The sequence below is a fragment of the Bacillus rossius genome (genome assembly GCF_032445375.1).
Source record: "Bacillus rossius redtenbacheri isolate Brsri chromosome 4 unlocalized genomic scaffold, Brsri_v3 Brsri_v3_scf4_2, whole genome shotgun sequence".
Lineage (NCBI taxonomy): Eukaryota > Metazoa > Arthropoda > Insecta > Phasmatodea > Bacillidae > Bacillus > Bacillus rossius.
The window spans coordinates 8,072,955-8,097,799 of record NW_026962011.1 but is presented as its reverse complement, the minus strand read 5'-3'; the positions used below and the strand labels follow the sequence as shown (position 1 = coordinate 8,097,799).

Sequence of the window (24,845 nt, the reverse complement as noted above, 5' to 3'; positions counted from 1 at the left end):
TGGTCAACAAACAAAGAAAAAAGTACTAAGTGAACAAAAAAACACACAAATGATGACAACACAAAAATATTGAAACCAAAATAATTCAGCACAACAGTTGAAACGAGACAAAAACACGACAAAACGAAAAGACAAAAAAAAATACAATAGTTTTACCAAAACAGAAAACTATTGTATTTTTTTTTCTTTTCTGTTTTGGTAAAACTATTGTATTTTTTTTTTGTCTTTTCGTTTTGTCGCGTTTTTGTCTCTATTCAACTGTTGTGCTGAATTATTTTGGTTTCAATATTTTTGTGTTGTCATCATTTGTGTGTTTTTTTGTTCACTTAGTACTTTTTTCTTTGTTTGTTGACCATATTTCTGTTTCGGAATATTTTGTGGTGTTTATATTCTTGTTGACAACAGCAATTGTTTGCTTAATTTTGTGTGTTTTTTGTCTTTCTTGTGTATTTTTATTTATTTTATGTATTAGTTTTTCTTCAACAGAAAAAGTTCTTAGCAATGGCGTATGTCCAAAAACTTACATCAAGTCATGAAATAGTATATATCAAACTGTGTAAAAGTCCTTAGATTGATTGGTGCAGTACACAGTCTACGGTTAAGAATTGATTTTAAGCTGGTGTGTAACTATAACCATGCGGTCTAAATATTAAACATGAAACAATATTCTAAACTATTTAATGTCCATTGTTTTTCGTAGAATATAGTTCTTATTTAAAGTTCGTAATTCAGTTTTTTCGTGAAACTAATAACATTCGTTTGGACAAGAATTTCGGAAAGTTTTATTCTCTTACCAAAAACTAATTATACCTTAATTTTTTTAATTTTTATAAAATTTAACTGAATACATTTTTGTAATTGTATCACACTTATTATTGGTTGCACTGTTGTTTAAACATTTCGTTGAGAATTTATTTGTTGGTTTTTAAATATTTTATATGTTGAGATTTCTATGTTAATATGTATGAAAATTAAATTTTTCCTTTAATACGATAAGTAGGATATAGTTCTGACTTCTTATTCTTAAATCACTAGTTTTATCTAGTTTATTATTTAGGTTGGTTGAAACCTTCGTTCAATACCAGCAGAATTGATGTCTTCAAATAAAACATTAATTATTTTTTTATATCGGAATTGGAACATATAGAACTGAAAAACGGGGTTCTACGGGTTCTCTTGCAAATATTGAATTGTAATTCATAGTTCAAAATCTCAATTAATAGAAAAATTAATCATCATAACAATTTTTTCGTGAATAACATTTAAATAAATGAAGTTTTTGGAGCGAAATTTATGTTTTAATTCAGTTAAAAAATATATTTTTTTTTGTATGTTTACACAAATTCGGATAAGTGGTTTTATCAAAAAAAAACTTTTACGGAAATTATAACATATAGGTATTTAGTAACGATGAAGCGAAGTCAAATGTAAATGGAGCAGCAGCGGGATTATAGAGGGAAGAAAACGGAAGAACCCCGAGAATCGACTCCGTATCACCTTAGCAAGGACCACTGGTTCGACTACACGACTACCAGGAACCCTGTCTTGTTGAAACATTTATACTGATTTTGCTAGTCCTGCAGTTAACTGTAAAACTTTACAGTCCTCGGATAAAGCGCCAGACACACTTTGTGTGAAGGTCCTCAGTCTGACAGGTCCTCTGATATGCTTGCTAAAGTAATAGTCCTCGGAAGCTACGTTAGTGTTTGTGTATTCCCGTCCTCTATTTAAGGGTAAAAAATGGGGTCCTCGAATAGGGGCCTAAACACGTATAGGTGTGTGTGTGTGTGTGTGTGTAACATCACAACCACTACGTACTTTTCAAAGCAACTAAGCTAAAGTAACATAAAAGGTGAATTAAAATATAGCTTAAGTTAAGAAGTATTGAGGAGTTGCTCTCTACGAAAGTGACACTCTGACCGCTGGTATTTCAGAAAAAAAAAGAGTAGGTATTCATGCTTTAACAATATGTTACAAGTGAATGATGAAAATTAATGGGTTAATAAGGTATGTACTGGAACATGCGAAAATGTAGTTTATGAAGATTTTGGTATAAAAGAAAAATGTATAGAATTATTATTTTTTTTTAAGTTTTTTTTTAGGTTTTTAAATTAAAAATAGAAAGAAAAGTTGAGAAAAAGAAAGATAATTGAATGAAAAGATTCTATGTTCAGCAGATTATGGTAGTTGTCGAATGAGCACTGTTTTATGCGAAAATAAAATTTAAAAATCTATATGAGGTGAAGAGAGTTGAGTCAAGCCATTCTGGTGACCAATGTTTTAAAATAAGGCAAGATAAACTTTAAATATTTTTTTAATGTTTCAGTATGTTGAAATATAAACAAATATGCGTATTTTTACTAAATATGTTTGGATATGTTAGTGATAATTAAGTTTAGTTAATTCTCACCTTCAAATTACGATCATTAAGGCAGTCATCTCTACGGGGTAGTAACTGCAACGTGGCCAGGGGTGTACAGCCGCAGTCATCGCTGCGGGGTAGTTATCACGGCGTGGCAACACTGTTTCCTCAACTAGGTCCCATGCTGAAGGAGATCATCGAGAACATGCAGCGCAAGATCAACGGCACGCTCAACCCTGACCGAAGTCTGTACGTGTACTCGGCTCACGACTCCACCATTGTCAACACCCTCCAGGCCCTGAAAGTATTCAACGGAATTTTGGTTCCATACGCGTCTACGGTGCTCACTGAACTCAGAGCGTTGAACAACAGTTATTACGTCACGGTAAGTAGTTTTTTTATTATTTATATACGCACGCTATCCGGGTTGATCACAGAATAATAATGAATCAAACAAGAAATAATCCATTAATTCTGCAAGGTTCCCTGGAGAAGGGGAAAAAAATATTTCAATTCTGGAACTTTGTTATCTTCTGTGATTAGGTACTATATATCATATGGTAGTGATTTTTAAGAACCTTCCCCAAAAATTTATTTTATGTAAATTATTCAAAAAAAATTACTAAGTATAACTTTGATTAGAATTGGTAGATTAGAAGAATTTAAATACCAAATTATACTAGACATAGTGAAATATGCAATATAAACGATATAGATTTTAGGTAATTTTTAAAAGCAGTATTAAACAAATTTTTTTAATATATATATATATATATATATATATATATATATATATATATATATATATAACAATATTGTGGACAAATTAACTGCAGCAATTTTATTATAACTCACTTTCAAACTGATACATAAAATCAAGTTGTGGAAAATCTCGGTTGAGTTCTTTAATGGGCAATATCCAACCAAAGGGGTAGAAATGGGGAAGTTTTTTTGAAAAACATAAAAATAGCTGGAACTGCCATAATATGAAAATATCCCATTCGTTTTAAAGTATTATAACTCGTAGGAGTAATACCAAAATCTTTTGTTTGGATAAGTTGTTGATACAACTAACCATAACTACAAGGGGTTGATTAAACAAGGGCTGGATGACAAAAAAAAAATTAAAACTCTCTTGGTAGGCACAACATCGAATTCGTACAATTGTGTGTTAATCTTATAATTTTTTATCTAAAACTTTTGTCTGAAACAATTTTTGATAATACAAACCATTTTTGCAAGGGGTTGAAAAAATCTGGGGTTGAAATAAGAAAGTAATTAAAACTTCCCTACCAAATTAATGTTAATTTTTGTTTTCCTTTAAAATGTTGCTTAAAACTTTTGTCTATAGTAAATTTTATATCCCAGATTATTACTGGAAGGGGTGGAAATAACAAATATATGAAAATTATTAAATTATATTGAATTATATTTAAAGTATTATTAAGTATTATTAGCGAACAATGACTATTTTTACGAGGCACGCAGACCGACTAATTACTAATTAAGAAATGAGTTATAGGGATAACGTCCCTTGCCTAGCTGACTACATATTTGAACGACAGCTGGACTGAAGCCTTGTTGAGCGTCTCGCCGAGGATACGATGTTGTCAGTCTGCTCTCGCGGCGCGAAGTCTTTTGTGGCAGTAGCGACTCATAATAAAAAAAGCCGATGGCTTTCGAAAGAAAGTGGAGAGACTTCGGCTTCCGGACCGAAAGGTTTACAAGATTTCCGAGGGGGTTGGTCGAGAAATACTGACTTCGATATCTCGAAGTTGGTGGTACTGGCCGATGTCAGCGCGACCTACTGAGGGGTGTCCGAAACAAGAAAAGATCGACTCATACATCTCTCGCACAAAGCGGCTGCTAAAGCATGGAGCTTATGGAGGAGACTATTGCAGCGCTCTGGTGGCTTGAAAATGAACTTCGGGGCACTGCTTGCTGCTTTAGGCGCCAGGGGGCAGGTGTTTAGCAGGCGTTTAAACACCCAGGGGAAATAACTTTCAAATCCGCCACGAGAGGGCAGAGACGGTACATTCGCAGACTAGTGTTGAGACCTTGAAGCGGACCGGGGTTGGTGGCCGGTCAGTGAACTAGGCATGGTTCCCTGGAAAGGCAGTAACGGGGGGTGGTGGAAAATGAGCTAGGGCAGTGGGAAACTCTCTCGCCAGAGGCCTGCGATGTGCCGAGGGCTTGAGCAAAATGACTCGTGATCGTGTCTGATGTAATACTACTGTATTTACAGGTTCACTGCAACTGTTTCTGATGCTCATTTCTTTGGTTTTTGTTTCCTTCCCTAACTTTTGGCAGTGTTTTGTTTGGCGTGGTCCCGAACGTTAGCGGCCTCAGACGTTGCCATAACGACGCATGAAATCAACAACATTCGGCCGTGGTTCGAAACAATAACATTATTATAGGTTGCTTGTAATAATGACGCCTAGCGTCTACGTTTGGACTGGCCGATTAATACCGACAATGTGAAATTTAAAATATTAAGAAAAAAGTGCTTCTGACGCCGGGAATATGGCGTGATTCAGCGATAATTCCCGTGCGGAATTTGGACGTTTGAAGCAGATCAGCGTCGTGTTTAACTACAAAGGTGTAGTTAAACGCGAGAACGAATCACTACGGACGTCAGCAAATGAAGACAAAGCGCGGCGACGACTTTGCTGCGAATTATAAGGGTGAGAAATTCCCTTGTAACAGGACTCAGGTATGGCTGGCTGCACCATCATTTAGAAACGTTTGCGCCGAGAATCGATAGCTCCGTCACAGTGAACACTATTAAAATCACGCACGAAATTAGCAATTGATGTGTTTTTAATAGTTTTATTAGATACAACGAACTATTTCATCAAACTGTCGCACACAGGTCCAGTAGTCCTAGGAGTCCGAGTCTCGTGTCTTACTTATTAAAATAAATATTAACATGTGCCCAACGTAACTGAACATAGATTTGGACATCATTGGTTTTCTTTTGGACTGACGTCGACCCAAGTGTCGTCCTAATTTCCGCAGTCCGTTATGTTGTGCCAACGTCTTCTCCTGCTTGTGGCAGTGGCGTGTAGTGTAGCGCGAACAAAGTGCAGTGTTAGTGCAAGGTGCAACGCGACGATTGGCCGCGAGCCGGACGTGCAATAGCCGCCCGCGCGGCTATTCTGTGGGAGTGATGGAATCTGTGTATCTTCCCCTCCTGGGACCAATTAACTATGTAATGTTTGATAAGTCATTTTGTTTATTTCTTGTTCACCGCGCGACAAGGCCGCAGTTCGAGCCCAGACCGTCTGCCGCGCTCCGCACGATTTTCGCGCGCGAAGTTCCGGCGGGGAGGGGGCAGTTCTCGCGACGAGGCTCTCGGGGTTGGAAGCGCCGCGCAACACGAGACCATCATCCCTCAACCATTGGGGATCCGTCATTAACTACAGGTCCGTTCGAACTCGTTAGCATTGCCGTTGAAGTCCGCCCCAAATTTCGGTGATATCAAGTCTGCCGTGTAACGGAGTAGTGAAAGAGTTCACCGCGTCCGCGTGATCGGTGTGAGGGAGCGAAACTCTAAATATTCAGGGTCTTAGTGTATCTCTATTCGTAACCCGTGTCGACCACTGATTGGTCAGTAATTGTACTGTGTGATACGTGTTGTGTAGGCTAGTCTATAAACACCTTTAAGTTCGTGCTCATGTAAACTGGGCGCCCCAAACCGGGAATACTATCGTCGTGTACCGGATCACCGATTGGTCAGGAAATGTACTGTGTGACTCGTGTGGTGTAGGCCAGACTGCAAACATCTGTGCGTTCGGAATCAACCAGAAAACGACCACTAGTGTGTTAGAGCCGTGCCCATGCACTCGCAGACGGAAAGGGCTAGGATTGTGACAGCGCCATGTACTAAGGGGAAGGTGTAATTAAACCATAACAAAGTTAACGCATAAACTCTTCATTTCGTCGCCACTGTCTCCCGCCACATGGCCAGGAACCCGTTCAGAGCTAGTCGGACCTAATAAACCATACAGGAGATAGTTCAGGTGACAACAGGACATATTCGAGAAATCTGTGTTTAGAGTCATGTTGATTAATTGTTGAGTATTCTAACAAAATAAATGTTGGTTTTATTTTATTGTGGTACTAATTATGGCTAGGTTATGTTAATCATGATACAAGGCGCCTAATCCTATTAAATAATTTTTTTTATTGTATGCTCATGATAGTACAGAATAAGTTGGTTACCATAACTTAGGGCATGTTATAGTGATCCGTATCCGTACAGAGTTTAAGTGGCTACCACAACGTGGGGCCGTATCTGTACACTGAAATCGCTAGCGTAAGGCTGGCTCTCAGAACCTAGCTGCTCTAATAGCTTGCAGGACATAGCACTTCTGGTCTCAAGCGACGGCTGTGCATCAAGGTGGGGATAAAATGAGCGCACTTTCTGAATCGCACTGGCTCGACAAAAATCAGATCTACCTCTGGGAACAGCATTGTGGATACTGGCCTGACAAAGATTAAATGGGAGTGTACAAGAGGCGGGAAAAGTTTAAATTTTAGCAGCAAAAAAAGATACAATTTTTTTTTTCAAAATTCAAATTTAGAATTGTGCCAAAAAATATTATTGGCGGCACAGTTGTAACTAATCATAAACCAATTGGAATTGCCAAAGTACCTCCTGCATTAATTAAAACTTACCTTGGTGTTTCTTTCGGCAGGTGTCGTACAAGAACAGCACGGAGACGGAGCCGTACCTCCTGCAGCTGCCGGGATGCGACTCCCTGTGCCCTCTGGACCAGTTCGTGGAGCTGACCAAGGAGGTCATCCCCGACGACCTGGACACCGAGTGCGCCGAGGAAGTGACGGCAGGGACGGAGTACCTCTTCCAGGTCCCCGCCGCCGGTAAGAATGTCCGCGAGTCCAGATACACTGGGCGTGTGCCGCGACCTCTCTAGGACTGCTTTATCAAGTTGCCATCAAGGTCATGCTAAGCATTAATGTTATATACCGTGACCCATGACCACATTATTTCAGACGATTCTGTTTTGTTTTGTTTTAATATATGGAACAATTAATTGGCAAATGATTATTTATTTTGCAGCTATTCTGCCGGAATGGGAAAAATGTTTCAAGAGACCGAAGTCTGAAGATGGTCTGTTCCATTTCCTATCATTTACGGTGCCACCTGGCAACTAATGAAGAAAAGGTTTTGCGCGCCCAATTTAAATAAAGCGCTGTTATAGTCATAGTCTAATTTTATTTCTCTCTTTGCATGTTACAATCATATAACTAGAATAACATTTAGATATACAAATACGAATATTGCGATGTTGGTGAACAAAATTTGAGAGAAGAGGAAGGAGTTTGCTGTAAATAAGGCCCTTATGTACCTGTGACCTTATTCCCATCAATTCAAAGTTAATATTAACCCCCAATAAGTATGGTATGTTTATCATAGCCAACACCTAAGTCATTTGGAGATATGTAAGACTTTGTAATATCACTACCCGAATTAGTGAAATTTATATCCTATGCTTGTCTTCGACAGAGTTGGTTAAAGACAACCAAAATATAAATAATAATTTAAAATAAATTTTATAACAAATTTATGATACTCACTTTCCAAAATACATTTAAATAAACTATATGAATACCAGACTAGAACCATATACAGACCGGTTAATCTATCAATGATATTACTACAATTAAACTATTATTGTGAATTCTTATCTTTGCTATAAACACATTCTGCAAAAAGTCATCTAGGTTCAACAATAATTAGAGTTTAAAATGAAACAGTGACTAATTTGAATCTCTATTATTACTGATAAAATTCTTGAAAGTTTGTAAGATGTCATAGAGTCAAAACATACAACTTAAATATATATGTCTTCGTCAAAATAAGTACCGTAGCTCAAGAAAAACACATGACAATCTATTATAATTCCAGAGCGTTATTATCTAGGACTACTAATTAGCTTGTTGATCATAATAAAGCATTAAAATATTTAAAATTATATCAATGCCTTGTTGAAGCCACTAATATTGCCAACACATAAGATACTTTAAAGGTAAAAAAAAATTAAATTGATAGTCTCATTCCTACAACTAACAAATTACAAACAATACCAACATGTACAATGGGACTAATACCTTGATTTTGCCGAAGTGGTCATCAATTGTCCATAGAAATCTTACAGTTATCACAATCTAAGAATCAGTGCAGAATATTTGCAGGACATCAGTTCTAAGATGGAACAGAATGTATAGTATCTTCTCTCCGCACAGCTGACTTCTCCAATCCTAACCGTCCCGATGTAGCAAATGCACTCACGAACCTTAAATCTTGTAGAAACGTTTCGTACTAATATCTTGAATATCGCTTTAATGATCACATTACTTTCACCAGTTCTTTTGTGATTATTAATGTACGTAGAACTATATAATACACTGCTTATTTACAGTGCTGAATTTAATAAGTTTTACAGTTTACGTCTTGCTATTACAAACTTTTTCTTAAATTTCATTCATTTTTCTTAACTTGACAAAGGTATCATAAAAACAAAATGTTATATCTTCCATCATAAATTTTTATATAGATTACAGTGTAGTACTCTAAGTATTTTAAACCAAACAATGATTTTGACATGATTATCTATAAATGTGAAATTACATAAAAAATTAATTAAATTCTGTACCTTTACAACTAGCTCGGTCAAAACAAGACCTAGATAACCCTGTCAAATATCCTAGTCTAATTTCTAACCGTTTTAAGTGCATTTTAGATATGTCGCAGGTATTGTCACAACAATACACACATTACAGGCGAAGAAGACAAGCCATTAACATTACGACGAAGAATGTGGTTCATGCACAACTGTGTGCCAGCCCACTTAATTCTTCGCATGAGCAGCTTTCTAAATCGCATGTGCCCTTGAATATGGATTAGCTGCAAGGACATGTCTCATAGTCATGGTCTGCTCTTTCACCAGATTTGAATCGCCTCCACTTAAAAACATCTGGGTACGTGCGAAGCATGTGGTGTATTATGAGTCAACTCCAAATGTGCTGGTGTTGGGGGTTAAGTATGAGTAACTGCGGTCCCTCTCAAAGTTGGGAGTGCAGCTACCCCAGCACCCAACTGAGATAAGAAGAAAAATCAAGAATTTTAAAAAAATCTGTGAAAACAAAGTTAATACGGACATGCGTTCACAAATGTATGTTTCCTTGTTTGTATGTTTGTATGTATGAATTAATGCATTCACGTATTAACTTCGCTCCCACGAAACAATTTTTTTATGGAATTTCATTTTCAAGATTGTTTTAGCTTCTATTTTCGTGTATCATATTTTCGGTAATTTTGGTTACCAAAAGAGAACACAAATCTTAAGGCCCAAACTAATTTTTTCCAAATTAGTTTTTCCCATCTTAATACCAATTATATGGATTCGGCTAATAATAGATTATATGGTATTAGCCAGTATTCAACACTAATATACGTACGTATAAACTAATAAGTTACCATATTATGATCCCCTTACTTTTTCTTTAGTTAAGTATACATACACACTCCACGGAATAAACGTTACAAAAATTATTTTAGAACTGTTTTAACTTCAAGTCTACGGGGTAATTTAAAGACTTCATCATTAAAATCTCAATTAACAATGCCATACAGCTGAGAAACAGCCCAATCAATTGGAGACTTAATCATTAAAATCTCAATTAAAAATATCATACAGCTCATAAACAGCCCAATCAACAGACAGTAGAATGGAGCCAGAAGATGTTTTATAGCTAAGGGAATTGTTACTTTCGCTTTCGACAGTTCCCTCAAAAATGCCTTCTGTGATTCCTGTGTGAAGTCATCAAACCACTTAATGTATAACCCTCCAGAAACAAGTCTCTGGACAAGCGTGCTGAACCTAGCAAGAAAAGGTGATGAAGCAGATGAAGCAAAGTAGCTAACAGGTAAACGGAATGCACAATCTTTGATGATGTGTGTCAGAGGTTGGCCGTCGCTGATCCACTCCGGCTGCCTCGCCTCGAGGATGGCCACGTTGCTCTCGGTGAATCTGCAGGCGTTCCTGTGCACGGCGACCATGCGCATGGCCTCCTGCAGATCCCGAACAAACACTACTCTTCTCAATAGTTCAAACATGTACTCGTCGTCGGTGTCGGACAAGTCGAGGTCCATGCCGTTGAACGTGGCCATTGCTGTAATGCCCAGCTCTGACTGCATGAGCTCATCTATGGTGTTCATGTCGGGGTAGTAGTGGGGTGTGGTGAGGACGCTGGTCAGAGATCCTTGGTAACTGTTCCCCACCAAGATGTTTAAAACCAGACCCACGAATACCACCAACCTCTGAACAGCAAACAGTGGCTTCCTCTCTGTCTCTCCAAGCACTATAAGTCTAACTGCTTCCACTAAAACCTCTCCTTTTTGCGGCGTCTCATTGTCGTACATCGAAATAACTTTCCATGACAGCATCACCCAAAGAGATGTCAGCACAAAATAAATCCACACTTCATTCGTGAAAGGCAGTGTTATGTTCAAGTAGTATGGCAAGCGAAGTGCTTTCGGGACAATCGCTGTTAGGCAACCAAAGTAGTGAGGGTACAGAAATTGATCTGAAAAGGCGATTGTGTATAATAGACTGTTTCCATATAGTGACTTGGAAGAGATGTCTTCACGTTCGTAAAAGCTCTCTTTATGAAGGTTTAAATAATAAGTGGCATTACAGTTGTGAAGTAATATGTTAAGTGTTCGACCATCAGGACCATTGAAATGTGGCTGTCCACTGGAGTCGTTATTTATGATTAACGCAGGATGTTCGGGGCTTGTGTTAATATGCACTTTGTAACCATGAATATCAACTAGCTTTTCCGCAAACAGTGTTTCGTACAGCGCTGTATCTTTTAATTCCAGTAAACACAACTTCTCTGTAAATGGATTAAAAGTTGAAATGTTTAAATTCATTCCACTCTCGTCACCATGTTTTCCCGTCATACAGATAAGTATTACATTGAGGAGATTATATTTGTTCCAGCAGTCAAGAAACATATTGGCAATTCGAGGAGGATCCCAGAAAACAGGTTCTGTGATCACTGTAACAAAGAATGCCCTGGAGTTCCAGAAAGATATTCGCGTCCAGTTGAAGTCAACAAAACACGAATCACTTATTCGTGGAGACAACATGAGGAAACCTACGCTCTTTTCATGATTGTCTGAGCGCTTATGAACATTGTATGTTGAATGTTCTCTCAGTTTCTGAACAGCGATCACGGGGATGGACTTTTCATGGTGGATGTGCCTGAGAATTTTCTGGACTGGTGCCCAGTTGGGCATGTTTTCTATTGCCGCCACGATGAAGTATACATTTTTAATTAAGAGTGAATCTATAATATTGTTAACATTGTCCATAGAACGAAAAAATGCGAGTTCTTGGTCGCTGTGTTCAGAACGCAGAATACTATTTCCGTTGGAAATTTTCATTACTGCAAATGTTATTAAAAATATCTTCATAAATATTGAAACGAAAAATGAATCTGAAAAAAAAAAAACAATAACCCATTATGATTTTTTTTGTTATCTTAGTGTTAGTAAATTTTTCTCCTTTTGGAATTATAGCAGAGCCATTTTAAATATATTTGATGCAAAACCTTTGATTAAATTATATAAAGCTTGATTTTGGTACTCATGTTCCTTATAATGTCTGCAGCAGGAAGTGTGAGCATCTCACTTTTGGAGATGAAAACGTCCTAAGCAGCACGTATGTTCCACATTGAATAAAAATAAAACACAATGTCACAATGTTGTACAGACGAGAGAGATTGGGGAGCGAAACCGATTGCAAGGAAAGGTTTAGTTTAGAAACTTTATTTTGCTTGAAATTAGAATGTATTGTTGTCAAAAATTGTATGCATAGTTTGAGTAAAAAAATTTTATCATTTAAATTGTTGGTAATGCCTCTTAGAATTTTATCTAATAAGAATATTTACCAAAGGTAATTATTACAAGGCTATAAGCGACTGTTCTACAAGCCACCAATAACTGATTGAGTTTTGACAGAAATAAGTAGTTCTCTGAAGTCCATTTCAATTCCACTTTTACCAGGAGTTGAATATATCTTACGACTAATCGTCTGCAACTACAAAAAAAATCATTGATTTAGACTCACGCGTGGATTTAGAAGATATGGGCCCTCATGCTCTGCTCTATGGACAGTTTGGCTACACCAGATGTGAAAACGTTGCCACGTTTTATTACACAAGGTTTGCTTTATCTTTCTGTTAACTGACAAAAATACTTAACTTAAAAAATATTTTTAACCCTGCTTTTAAAAATAGATTTTTATTTTTTTTTTATTTTACAGTCTAAATTTCTCAATAATACATATTTATGTAGTTCTTAAATACATGTGGCAGCAACCTACAACTTAAAATCAGCAATTCGTGTTAATAAATCACCACGTTGTTTTTAATATTGCATCTGCTAGTTAATGACGGAGAAATATCGCACTCTTCTTTACACAGAACCATTCATTTAAAAAGAAAAGTGGGATGAACACAAATCCTGCTTATTGATTTTTCACTGGTTGTTTAGTTTCACATCATAAAGTATTGAGTAAAATTAGGCTTTAATATATTTATTTTTTAAATTTCAAGCCAAAAAAGACTGGATTAATATAACACTTCCACACAAACACACATGGTAAAAATTTTGTATCAACAAAGTCATGAAATTTTAAAACAAATCTTTTCAGAATTTGTATATATATATATATATATATATATATATATATATATATATATATATATATACTCAATGGCAATACATTATACTAGTTATTTATCTTAACTCTAAAACATCTCTATATACTTTAAATATCTGCCTGATTTAACTTTCTGAAAATCAACTATGTTTATTCTAGCCTTTTCTAAGTACACTTAAATAAATAAATAAATAAATAATAGTAGAAATACTCGTGAAAATATGTTGGTGTAGATACGACTACAGTGAGATCAAAACATTAAATGATCTTAAAAAGAAAAAATAATATCGTGTTAATGAGCCAGCAAACACTTTTGCCTGCACCGAAAGCATATAATGTTTTGTGTAAGATACCATGCAATTTGTTTTCCTTTATGTATCTATATTTACCTGCTACAAAGATATTTGAAGACATTCTCGTTGATCCGCTCCTATGGTGCTGTCACCACTCGACGTTAAAAGCAGACCTCTGCATCGCGTGATAATCATGACGCGATCACGTACCACGCGCAGCCATTATTGAGATGAAGCGAAATGAAATGAAATTGAAAAGTCATGTTGGTAAAATAGATAGGTAGCAGAGTAAAACGTTGCACACCATCGAATAGTGCCAGATAAAAAATAAAAAATAAAAACATTTGTGGTTCCAAAATATACACACTTATGTATATATTTTATGTATCTCAAAGTGAACATTATTTTTATCTCCTAATACAGTAATGGTAAAAAAATAATTGGATATCCAAATACGAAAGATAAAAACTAAGTATTTCAGTCCTAGAACTAGATGTGTAACATTTAACCTCTGTAAAGAGCATATTCATGTGATCTAATGTTCAAACACACTTATATTAAAAACTCGGACACGAGATTTAACGTATAATTCTTTAAAATAATGTCGAGCGTGATAAATATACACAAATTATGTTTAATTGACGCGAATACATGTAGTTACCGCACCCACCCCTGGAATTCTCTGCCAGAGTAGCTACGTCAACTATAGAATCATTTGATTAGCAGACCAGTATTTTAAAATATATGATGAAACGTATGCGACAAAAGCGAAAAAAAAAAAAAAAAAAAAAAAAACCTTCAAACTATACTAGTAGTATGTTTTGGGGGCTACTGCAACAGGCTTTAAGGCTGAGGTTCCTGAGGTGCCGACCGCCATCTTGGATTGTGACGTCACGGTGGCCATCTTGGATGGTTGTGACCTTGACCTTTGACCCTGACCTTGAATTTGACCCTCAAAACTTGTCAAAATTTGCCAAAAAAAAAAGGCGAAAGTTGCCCAAAACTCCTCAAAAATCACCAAAATGTCCATTTTTTTTTTAAAAAGAATTCCGTCAAAAAATCTCAAAAAATTCCACAGTTCAAAAATTAGGATTTCGAAAATCCTTAAAAATCGTTTTGCCTCAGAAAGAACACCTGTTCCATATAGAGGCTTAAGGATCCATGTCTACAGCCTCCGATAAGCCTCTGATGTCATCATGGATTATTTCATCATAGATTATGTCATAATAGTATATGACGTCACCGTTGCGATTTCCGTTACGGCCGCCATCTTTAACTTATTTATATGTTATCCGAATTTAATGAAAGAAATTTAATTTTATAAAAAATTCTATTAATAAACTTTTAATAAAATATTTAAAAAAACCATGCATTTACGGCACGGAGCTCGGAGTCCTCGGTTGGAACCCGGTGAGGGCAAAAAAATAAAAATAGCGACCAATCCTTCCCTCACTGTGGCTGCAGGCAGACTGACCCCCACCACTTTTTACCATGCATATATATCATCAGGTAGTATGTCGTCATGTCCACCATCTTGAAAATCCGTAATTTTTATGTAGTCTTGTAGCCTCGCGATCACGTAACCATGTGGACTTGCAATTGCACAGGCTTGTAACCACATGGTTCGTAGTCACGTAGTCATGATGCATTGGAGCCTCGTAGACTTGTAGCTACGTAACCAAGTAGCCTTGTAATCTTATAACATAGTGCTGTTTGAGCAGTTGGAGCAAAAGAGAAAATTCCGTCGAAGACAGATACGTCAATTGGAGTCTTGTAGACTTGTAGCTACGTAACCAAGTAGCCTTGTAATCTTATAACATAGTGCTGTTTGAGCAGTTGGAGCAAAAGAGAAAATTCCGTCGAAGACAGATATGTCAATTGGAGTCTTGTAGACTTGAAGCTATGTAACCAAGTAGCCTTGTAATGTTATAACTTAATGCTGGCGGAGCAGATGGAACCAAAGAGAAAATTCAGCCGAAGACAGATGTCGCAATTGGAGCCATGTAGACTTGTAGCTTCGTGGTCAAGTACTCATGTAGACTTGTAGACCTGTATCCTCGCAGTTTCGTAAATTTGAAAACTCGTAGCCTTGTGGCCTCATAGTCTCTTAGACTCGTAGCATTCTAGCCAAATATCATTGTCGCTGTTGAAACCATAGGCTGTTGGAGCAATTGGAGCCTTTCGGAGCCTTTTGGAGCATTTGGAGCATTTGGAGCTGTTGGAGCATTTGGAGCTGTTGGAGCATTTGGAGCCTTTTGGAGAATTTGTAGCATTTTGGAGCTGTTGGAGCATTGAGAGCTGTTGGAGCCAATGACTTTTGGAGCCAAAAGACTGTTGGAGTCAATGACTAATGGAGCCAATGACTATTGGTGCCAATGACTTATGGAACTAAAAACTGATGGATTCATAGACTGATAGAGACATTATATCCTAACTTAACGTTGACGATAGCATCCTACCGAGTTGAATGTACGTGAGAATGTACCTCCTTTTCGTTAAATGAGTTTTCGTTTTGTAGAATGTGCTTCCTTTTGATTGATGGTGCGTCCCAAATGTGCTTCCTTTTTGTTGGTGATGCTTCCAAAATGTGCTTCCTTTTTGTTGATGGTGCTTCCAAATTTGCTGCCTTTTTTGATTGTGCTTCCGAATGTGCTGCCTTTTCGTTGATGGTGCTTCTAAATGTGCTGCCTTTTTATTGTGCTTCCAAAATGTGCTTCCTTTTTATTGTGCTTCCAAAATGTGCTTCCTTTTTGTTGATGGTGCTTCCAAATGTGCAACCTTTTTTGATTGTGCTTTCAAATGTGGTGCCTTTTTGTTGATGGTGCTTTCAAATGTGGTGCCTTTTTGTTGATGGTGCTTCATAATGAGCTGCCTTTTTGTTGATGGTGCTTCCAAATGTGCTGCCTTTTCGTTGACGGTGCTTCCAAATGTGCTGCCTTTTTGTTTGTGCTTCCAAAATGTGCTTCCTTTTTGTTGATGGCGCTTCTATTTTTAATGTTGTTTTGTCTCTAGTATTATAGTAAAATGTTCTTGATTTGACTAGCATATTATTCCATCCAGTGCATGTATATAAGCGAGTCCTAGATAGCAGGTCGCTCAGTTTGTTACTGTCGTCAGCGTTGTACGGATCACAAAGTTTGTTTCTTCTGGTGCATAAGTCGCGTAATTACCTGTTCTTGAGACCTCGATGGCATCTTTACCGTCTTTAACGTCGAACTCGATGGGTATTGTACCATCGACTACAGGAACCATGACGTCAGCGACGACGATGGTGGAGAAGATCCCGTTGGCAACGTCAACATCAACACTGGAGGAGACTTCAAGAGTCGAGATACCACCTGCGGAAGAAACTTTAATGCCGGTAGTGCTAGCTGTACAGGAAACCTCGACGAACGCTGTTTCGCCCTCGGTGGAGACTTCAATGGATGCTGATTTGACAACAACTAACGAACATCGATATCATTACTGCGACAGGATTTTCTCAAACAACAGCAATGTACGTCGACACGATAAGAGAGAATGTGCCAAGAACCTTTATCGAAAAATGTTTGGCTGTGAGAAATTTCGCAAGCAATTTACAAGAAATGCTAATTTGCAGCAACACTTGGAGTCATGCAAAGGACCTGTTCCGCGGCAGAAAGTAAAGGTTTCTATACAACAGCGAATGATTGATGTGCATAAGAGTATGCCTGGAAATGGCACAACTGCAGCAACGTCAATAGTAGTATATGAATGGGGATCCGGGCCCAGGGTTCAGGGTGTGGATCCGGGAGCCAGTCCGCCATATTGGATGAGCGTAACGGGACACAGCATAACGGGACACAACGTAATGGGACAAGTATATCACGGTGGCAATCTTGGATCCGCAATTTTGGATGACGTCATTTTGTTTTCTCGAACTTTCCGATTTTGTGTTTTTTACCATTTTGAATTACGACGTCACTGTTGCAATTTACGTTACGTCCGCCATCTTCAAAATCTTTATTTATTATCCGATTTTAATGAAATTTGTTTAAAAATTATAAAAAATTAAACAATAACATTTTTAATAAAAAGAGTTAAAAAACAAACTTTTACGGCACGGAGCTCGGAGTCCTCGGTTCGAACCCGACGAGTGCAAAAAGAATGGTGACCGATCCTTCCCCTGTGGTGGCTGCTGGCAGACTGACCCCACCACTTGTTTCATAGCATATATCAAATAGTATGACGTCATGTCCGCCACCTTGAAAATTGGACACCATCTTGAAAATCTTTATTTATTATCCGATTTTAATGAAAAAAGTTCGAAAATTCATCACAAAATTAACTTATTTGAATTCTGTTTGATAAGATCGATTTACGTCCTTGGTTAGATTCCCGGCGAGAGTAAACGGTTGAACTTCCTCCATGAAAGCTACCTAGACTGACCTACCACCAACAATTACAAGGTATATATCGTCAACTAGTATGACATCATGTCTGCCACCTTGTCACCATCCGCTGGAGACCACCATCTTGTTTATGTCAGCTAGAGTGTGCTGATACCATGTTATTATAATTTTCTGTTCACCATAACTTTGTCCTCAACTGTTGGCATTGAACTTTGACCTTGAATATGAACTTTGACCTTGACCTTAAACTTTGACCTTGACCTTGAACTTTGACATTGACCTTGAACTTTGACATTTACCTTGAAATTTGACCTTCAACTTTGACCTTGACCTTGAAATTTGACTTTGACCTAGAAATTTGACCTTGAACTTGAAATTTAACTTTGTCCTTGTCGATCATCATGGATCCAACATTTTAAGTTCAGTACATGCTACGAGGAGCAACCACCTGCTGGAGTACACCATCTTGTGTGTACTCGTCTTATAGAGTACATTTCCATCTGATTAATTTAATTCCAATCCGCTACAGTGCAGTAAACATTTATTACCTAGGTGCCCCCGCCATCTTGAAATTCGGACGCCATCTTGAAATCGTGAAATTATTTAGCTAGAAATTCGGGAAAAAATCCAAATTTCATGAAAAAAATCTTTCATTAATTTACATATTGAATCGCTGGATTCCTGCCCTCAATTCGATACTTAAACAGTGACAAGTGTAAGTAAATATTAAATAAATTCAATATTCTGTTTTTCCATTACCTTTCGCGGAGTTTATAAATCATTCTCTCTTAAAAACTAAAACACAAGTCAATGTACGACAATGTTCGACGAATTAAATACGTTGCCAATAAGCCTAACATGAAAGTCTAGTTTTCGATAATCTGAATAACCTCTAAACCATTCCTGTACAAAGCCACACATACATACAGACCAAGCGTCTTCGGACCGAGAGACTGGGTCATATTCAATGTCACACTATAGACCAGTTATTTCCGAACCTCACGACCTTCCTCATCGTCAGCTAGTTATATTCAATTGAACCAACGGATCATGTTTTTTACGCTTATAAGCGGACCAAGAATCCAACAAAAAAACAGCACATTTGAAAGCACCGTCAACGAAAAGGCAGCACATTTGGGAGCACCGTCAACGAAAAGGCAACACATTTGGAAGCACCATAATAAAAAAGGCAGCACCTTTGGAAGAACCATCAAAAAAGGAAGCACAATTGGAAGCACCACCAACAAAAAGGCAGCACATTTGGAAGCACCGACAACGAAAAGGCAGCACCATCATCGAAAAGGCAGCACATTTGTCATTGGCTCCAATATTCATTGGCTCCAATATTCATTGGCTCCAATATTCATTGGCTCCAATATTCATTGGTTCCATCAGTCTATTGATTCCATCAGTCTAGTGACTCCATCAGTCATTGGCTCCTACAGTCATAGACTCCAACTGTCTTTTGTCTCATCAACTCCAAATATATTCGACTAGAATTCTACGAGTCTAAGAGACTATGAGGCCACAAGGCTACGCGTATTCAAAAATCTAGCTGGTTACGAGTTATTCATGGCTACGAGACTGCATAGCTAACACCGCGTGGCTACGAAACTACATGTCTTTGAAGCTACAAGAATACAAAGCTACTCGGCTCCAAAAGCTCCATCAGCTCCAACACGCAATGTTCGTGCAATACACGCAATTTACGTGCAATAAACGTAATGATCACACAGTACACACAGGAAACGAAATGAAGAAAAAGTACACACAGGAAAAAACGGAATGAACACACAGTACACACAGGAAACGGAACGAACACACAGGAAACGGAATGATCACACATACAGTAGCGGAAACACGCAGGCTTAGTTTGAAAAATCAGAATACAAGAAATAAATCATACTTTTTTAAATAGAAATAATTCATTTATTTTTCAATAGTACACACATGAAAATTAAACAAATGATTATTGTATGTAGCCAGCTTTCCGCAGTTCTTTAAGTATGGACGATACTTCCTCGGTATGTGAGTAGTTTCCTCTACGAACAGATGCCACCAACAGTCTTAGACAATCAACCAATATGTTTGGATCTTTCCATGATGTGGAACCAATCTCTTCTACCACCATCTTCCTTGCATGTTTATAATAAATATTATGATATCTGGTGTCTTCCGTTTTAACACCAACCTCAGGGTAACTTTCATCATCGAGCAAGCTATCCCCACAAGCTTGATCAGATTTATTTATTATAACACGATGTTTCCATCGTTTCGGTCTCAGTACACCATCACAGTCTTCGATCTTGCCTGCTTTAGATGCTTCAGCACAGTCTTCGATCACGTCACCAGTTTCAGAGTCACTGTAGCAATCACCGTAGAAGGCATCGTCTTCACCCAGATTTCCATAAGAACTTGATATCGTTGATGCCGAAGTGTCTTTATCGTCTTCATGCTTCCTTTTTAGGAGTCCATCATTTTTACAAAGTATATAGGATCTACTAAATATACGCTTGAATGTATTCTCACTTTTCACGGTGTTGATACTTCCATTAGTTTCAGTCTTCCCGAAGCCATCATCATCCTTCAATTTATGTTCTTCGTCACGATCCACAGTGGGGCCAAATCGCAAAAAGCTGGCCAAAACCTCAGATTAACTTGTATTCAAACAGAAATTGGTATACAAGGGTTTTCAAGGACACTGGTTACAAATAAAAAAAATAATAACTGTAAACAAAATAGCGGGTCCAATATGGCGGACAAAAGTGGAAAAATATCGATATTAGATAGCAAAATGTTGGGGAGGGGGGAGATTTTATATGTGGTTTGAAAATTCGAAGGGCTTATAATTAGTACAAAACTCAACATTTCAAAAACTATATATATATAAACAAATAATATAAAAAATCATTTTCATAAAAACCATATTTTTTTATCTTTGGTTTAGTTCGTCACTTCAAATGTTATATTAAACTATCTATATTAATATTCTTAATTACATAGAATAAAATGTATTTTTTACAAAAACAAACTTTTCTAATTGAAATCATCATCAGAGTCAACATCCGAGTCGACATCAACATCCGTCGGGATACAAGGTAGGGCCAATTTCAGTGTTATTGTCAGTGGTTAATGCAGGAGAGAGTAGTAAGTTTATAGCTTCCTGGCATAAACTCTTTAATTTCTTCTGTGGTAATTTTCTGATACTGGAAATGTTGGGATCGGAAGTAATCATGAGTCTACAAAAAATATCTTCCGTGGTTTTTGTTCTGGAACATTTTTGTGAGAAGTCTTCACGATATTTTTTAGTATTTTTGTTACGAACTTTTTGAGCATCTTCAGATAACTGGCCAATTGGCAACAATGCGTGAGCGATTATAATTGGACCATGAATTAATACACTATGCACCGAAGTTGGCATATAATACCAAGGGTATAGTTCAACAAATTTTCTTGCTGTTTCCAATGCATATACTTGAAACTTATCACAGTCTATATCATAGCCACTCAAAATAACTTGCAGAATCACATGAAAACGTTTGATTAAGATTTCGTCCAACCCTGTTATCGAAGCAGACACAGCCGAGTTTTCAAAGAAACGCCGCGTTGTATTCCCATCATTTGTACTTTTATATCCTGGCTTTGAACGATCAACTGTTAATCCTAACCTTACACGAAATTCTTTTTGAACGACTCTCTTGCAGTTTTCAGTCATCTGCTTCTCTTCCAAACTGCGAATTTGCCACTTTTTAATGTCAAGTCTGTAGGACAAATGTAAACAGCATTCAAAGAAACGTATCCAAGCATGTAATGTCGACAATCCAAACTTTATGTTGGCTTTGTCAACCTTCTTTTTTAGAATAGAATCAATATCATTAAAATTTTTGCTTGTAGCTCCACACAGATAGCAACGTTGCGCAGATTTCGTAGATGTCACTGCATTGCACACTTTAGTATCTATCATTGTGAATGCCATATTGTACATAATCGTAATTTCTTTTTCATCGATTACAGTTTCGAAAGGCACAAGTTTCTTTATCTGTTCTTCGAAGTGTTGCACTTCATCCACTGTCTCTCTGTCTTTGTGCAAAAACTGAAGTCTTAGTGGTCTACAGAATCGTGTAGACGAAGACCTAGGATTCTTCCAAACTACTTTTTTTGCCTTAGATTTAGAGTCAACAGAAATAAGTTGTAATAGCATAACTGAAGTAAATAACACATTTGAATCTGATTTGCTGCCATCCACAAATGTCTGCTTATATTCACTTTGTCCAGAACTTCCATCGCAACCCCACTTGCACATTAAGTTCATACTGCTTACATTTTCTTGAGACAAACTTCTAATTACCTATGTCACTTTGGAGAAATAAAATGTGCTCAACATTATGGTCCAATAATGCTTGAAAATTTACTTCTGCGCTACTTTCTGTAATAACAATAGTCGTTGAAAGTGGAAAACACCTCTTTTTGGCTTCCACTACTTTCTTATAGGGAGGATACAGATTACAATGATTGGCTATGCTCACAGATATTATTCCTTGATATTGTCCTTTAGATAATTTATATTCAACCAAAAGGGAAAGTGCAGCATCATCAGATAAAGTATTTTCAGTTTTTGATAGATAAGATTCTCGATACTTGGAAGCTTCCGACGGAGTTGTCGATGCTTAGAAGCTTCTAATTGTCCTGTAGAACGTAAGCTCATTTGAGCAGCATACGACAACTCGTCCGAGCTTAACTTTGCACGAATTTCGTCGGTCTTCCTTCACTTTGATCTTTCACTGCATAATATAAAGTCAGTAGAAGGTGAACTCTGAGAAGTACCAGGCAAAGTAAAGAATACAGGCGCATCAAGCCATTCCTTGTTTTCTGAAAAAAATATCTCCTTGGTTCTACTGGCCTTTTGCCACATTTCTCTCATTTTATGAAAAAGCGCCGAAAATGATGCTTTCTCAACTTCACGTACATGTATTGAGAGTCCAATGTTTACAGAATTTTTTCTTTTAATTAATCTATTAGTATATCAGTTAATACATCTTTTAAATGCTGTTCAACTATTACAAAAACTTATTTTATCGTTAATTGTATTTGTCTCTTCAGATCCTGTAACAGAATAAAAATAAATATACTCTGTAAAGATTTGCAAGCCCTTTTCTCGTAAACTAGGTTGTACTAGAATCACAAGCAAAAATTGTTAAACATGTTCTGGTGTATTTTTCAAAACACTTAAGTAAATAAATGAATAAAATAAGTATTTTTAAAGAATTTTATCAAAAATTAAATGGCTTATTTACCTACATAAATTGACAAATATTGCTTATTCAGTTGAAAAATGGACAAGCTCATTAAATGTTAAGTTGTGAATAAATGCGTTTTTTTATATAAAATTCACAATTTCCAAGTCTTTGGATTATTCATATTATAAATTATAAATTGTTCTTATATTATGTTTATATTATGGAAATAACTAGTAATTAAAATAATGATTACATTAAGATGACTTATAGCTGTAACCGTGCATTGTTGGAAACATAGGTTATGGCTGTAACCTTGCATTGTTCAAAACATAATAATTTAAGAAAGTATTATTTATATAGTTTGCAATATAATCTCAGTCATGCATAATTCTTAATTAACAAATAAGCCCCGAAAAAAACCTCTCTTTCTTACATAACAAAGCCAAACGCATGACTAATCGGAAAATTTTGGAGGTTATGTAAATTTGTGATACAAATCTAAAAACTCGCGTATGTGAAGAATAATACATAACATTTAAAAAGGCAGCTAAAGGCAGCTAATTTTTGTGAATTTTGTAAGATGATAGATTGATCTAAAGGCATGAACTTATATCTTCATGTTATATGGTGTTATATGCAACTTTTTATCTAATAGAAACTATAAATAGGTAACTAAAATGTCATAGTTTTGCTAAGGGCTTTGAGTTAAAAGTTCTTTAAGGAAGAATAAATTTTAATTTAATAATGCCATAATAAAAATATAATCTAAATACATCCAGGAATGTCGTCCATGTCACAGAATAAAAAAATGATCACTTCACTTTCAGGTGATTGAATTTCTGAGAAACTGTATTTTTTGTTGCAGTACTGCTCACTCGATACATTTTCCACGATGGCTGACTTTAAACTGAAAAATCCAAGATAGATGCAAAGCCAAGAACTTCCACTTTCGCAGATAGACACCCAAGATATTCCACTATCAACTCCACCAGTCAAAATTACTCTAGCGTAGATTTCCAATTTTGAGGTTTTGGCCACCTTTTCAGGGTTTGGCCCCACTGTGCGATCGGGTGAGCTAATACCATCACGCTCAGGACAAGGAAAATTATTGTCGTAATGCAGATCACTCTTCTTTAGTCTAGTGGATCCATCGATGTCCTCTATGCCGTAAGTAGTCTTGGCTTTACATGTTCTACCATGTCTTTTTAAGCTGTCAATTCGTGTTAACAACCTGCTACAACGATTACAGCTTAACATGTTGCGTAGTGGGTTTTTAGCACAATCATTCTTCTCATGACGTCTAGCATTCCTTCACATGACTGTGATACCCCAAGTGTCTTAAAGAATAAATAAATAATAAGGTAAAAGATTTGGAAGCTTTGATTACTGAGGCCCTCAATTGATAACCATAAAAGTCAACAACAGAGGCGACACTAGAAGTAAACAAAGAAAATTTAGAGACTCCCTACGAATACTTGGGAGTAAAAGGATCGTTATTATATATTAAATAAATAAAAACAACTGTTACGTCTATAGACTTCCTTATTTTATTAATCATTGTTCTTTCTTTTTTATAGATTAACTTTTCCTTAGTAACATCTTTTTTTTTTGATAAGTGATCTAACATAAATTCCTCACAATTACACTTATTATATGATATTCCTTAACGTTATTTACGATAGGGCCGGCCCTGAATGTATAACAAAAATTACAATATTTAAAAACAATAATGAAATTAACATTGGTAACTTTAAAGGTTGTAATTATAGTCCTTCCAAAACATAATATAAATTTCTTCTCCTCGAACTGCTTTTTACTGTCCGCTG

At 36.7% G+C, this 24,845-nt stretch overlaps 2 protein-coding genes across 2 annotated transcripts in view; one reads left to right on the top strand and one right to left on the bottom strand.

Moving 5' to 3' along the window:
- LOC134541948 (prostatic acid phosphatase-like) overlaps window positions 1-7,590 on the top strand; it is a 53,830-nt gene extending 46,240 nt beyond the window's left edge. Inside the window, exons 6-8 of the mRNA XM_063385704.1 lie at window positions 2,539-2,747; window positions 7,063-7,246; window positions 7,446-7,590. Of these exons, the coding sequence (XP_063241774.1) occupies window positions 2,539-2,747; window positions 7,063-7,246; window positions 7,446-7,540 (488 nt within the window). The 3' untranslated portion in view covers window positions 7,541-7,590. The remainder of the gene's footprint in view (window positions 1-2,538; window positions 2,748-7,062; window positions 7,247-7,445) is intronic.
- Window positions 7,591-8,070: 480 nt separating this feature from the next.
- LOC134542292 (uncharacterized) lies at window positions 8,071-11,693 on the bottom strand. The gene is made up of 3 exons (XM_063386441.1): window positions 11,556-11,693; window positions 10,158-10,709; window positions 8,071-8,079 (listed from the first exon to the last, which is right to left on the bottom strand). The coding sequence occupies exons 1-3, from the start codon at window positions 11,691-11,693 to the stop codon at window positions 8,071-8,073; spliced, it is 699 nt and encodes a 232-aa protein (XP_063242511.1).
- Between the last annotated feature and the right edge of the window lie 13,152 nt (window positions 11,694-24,845).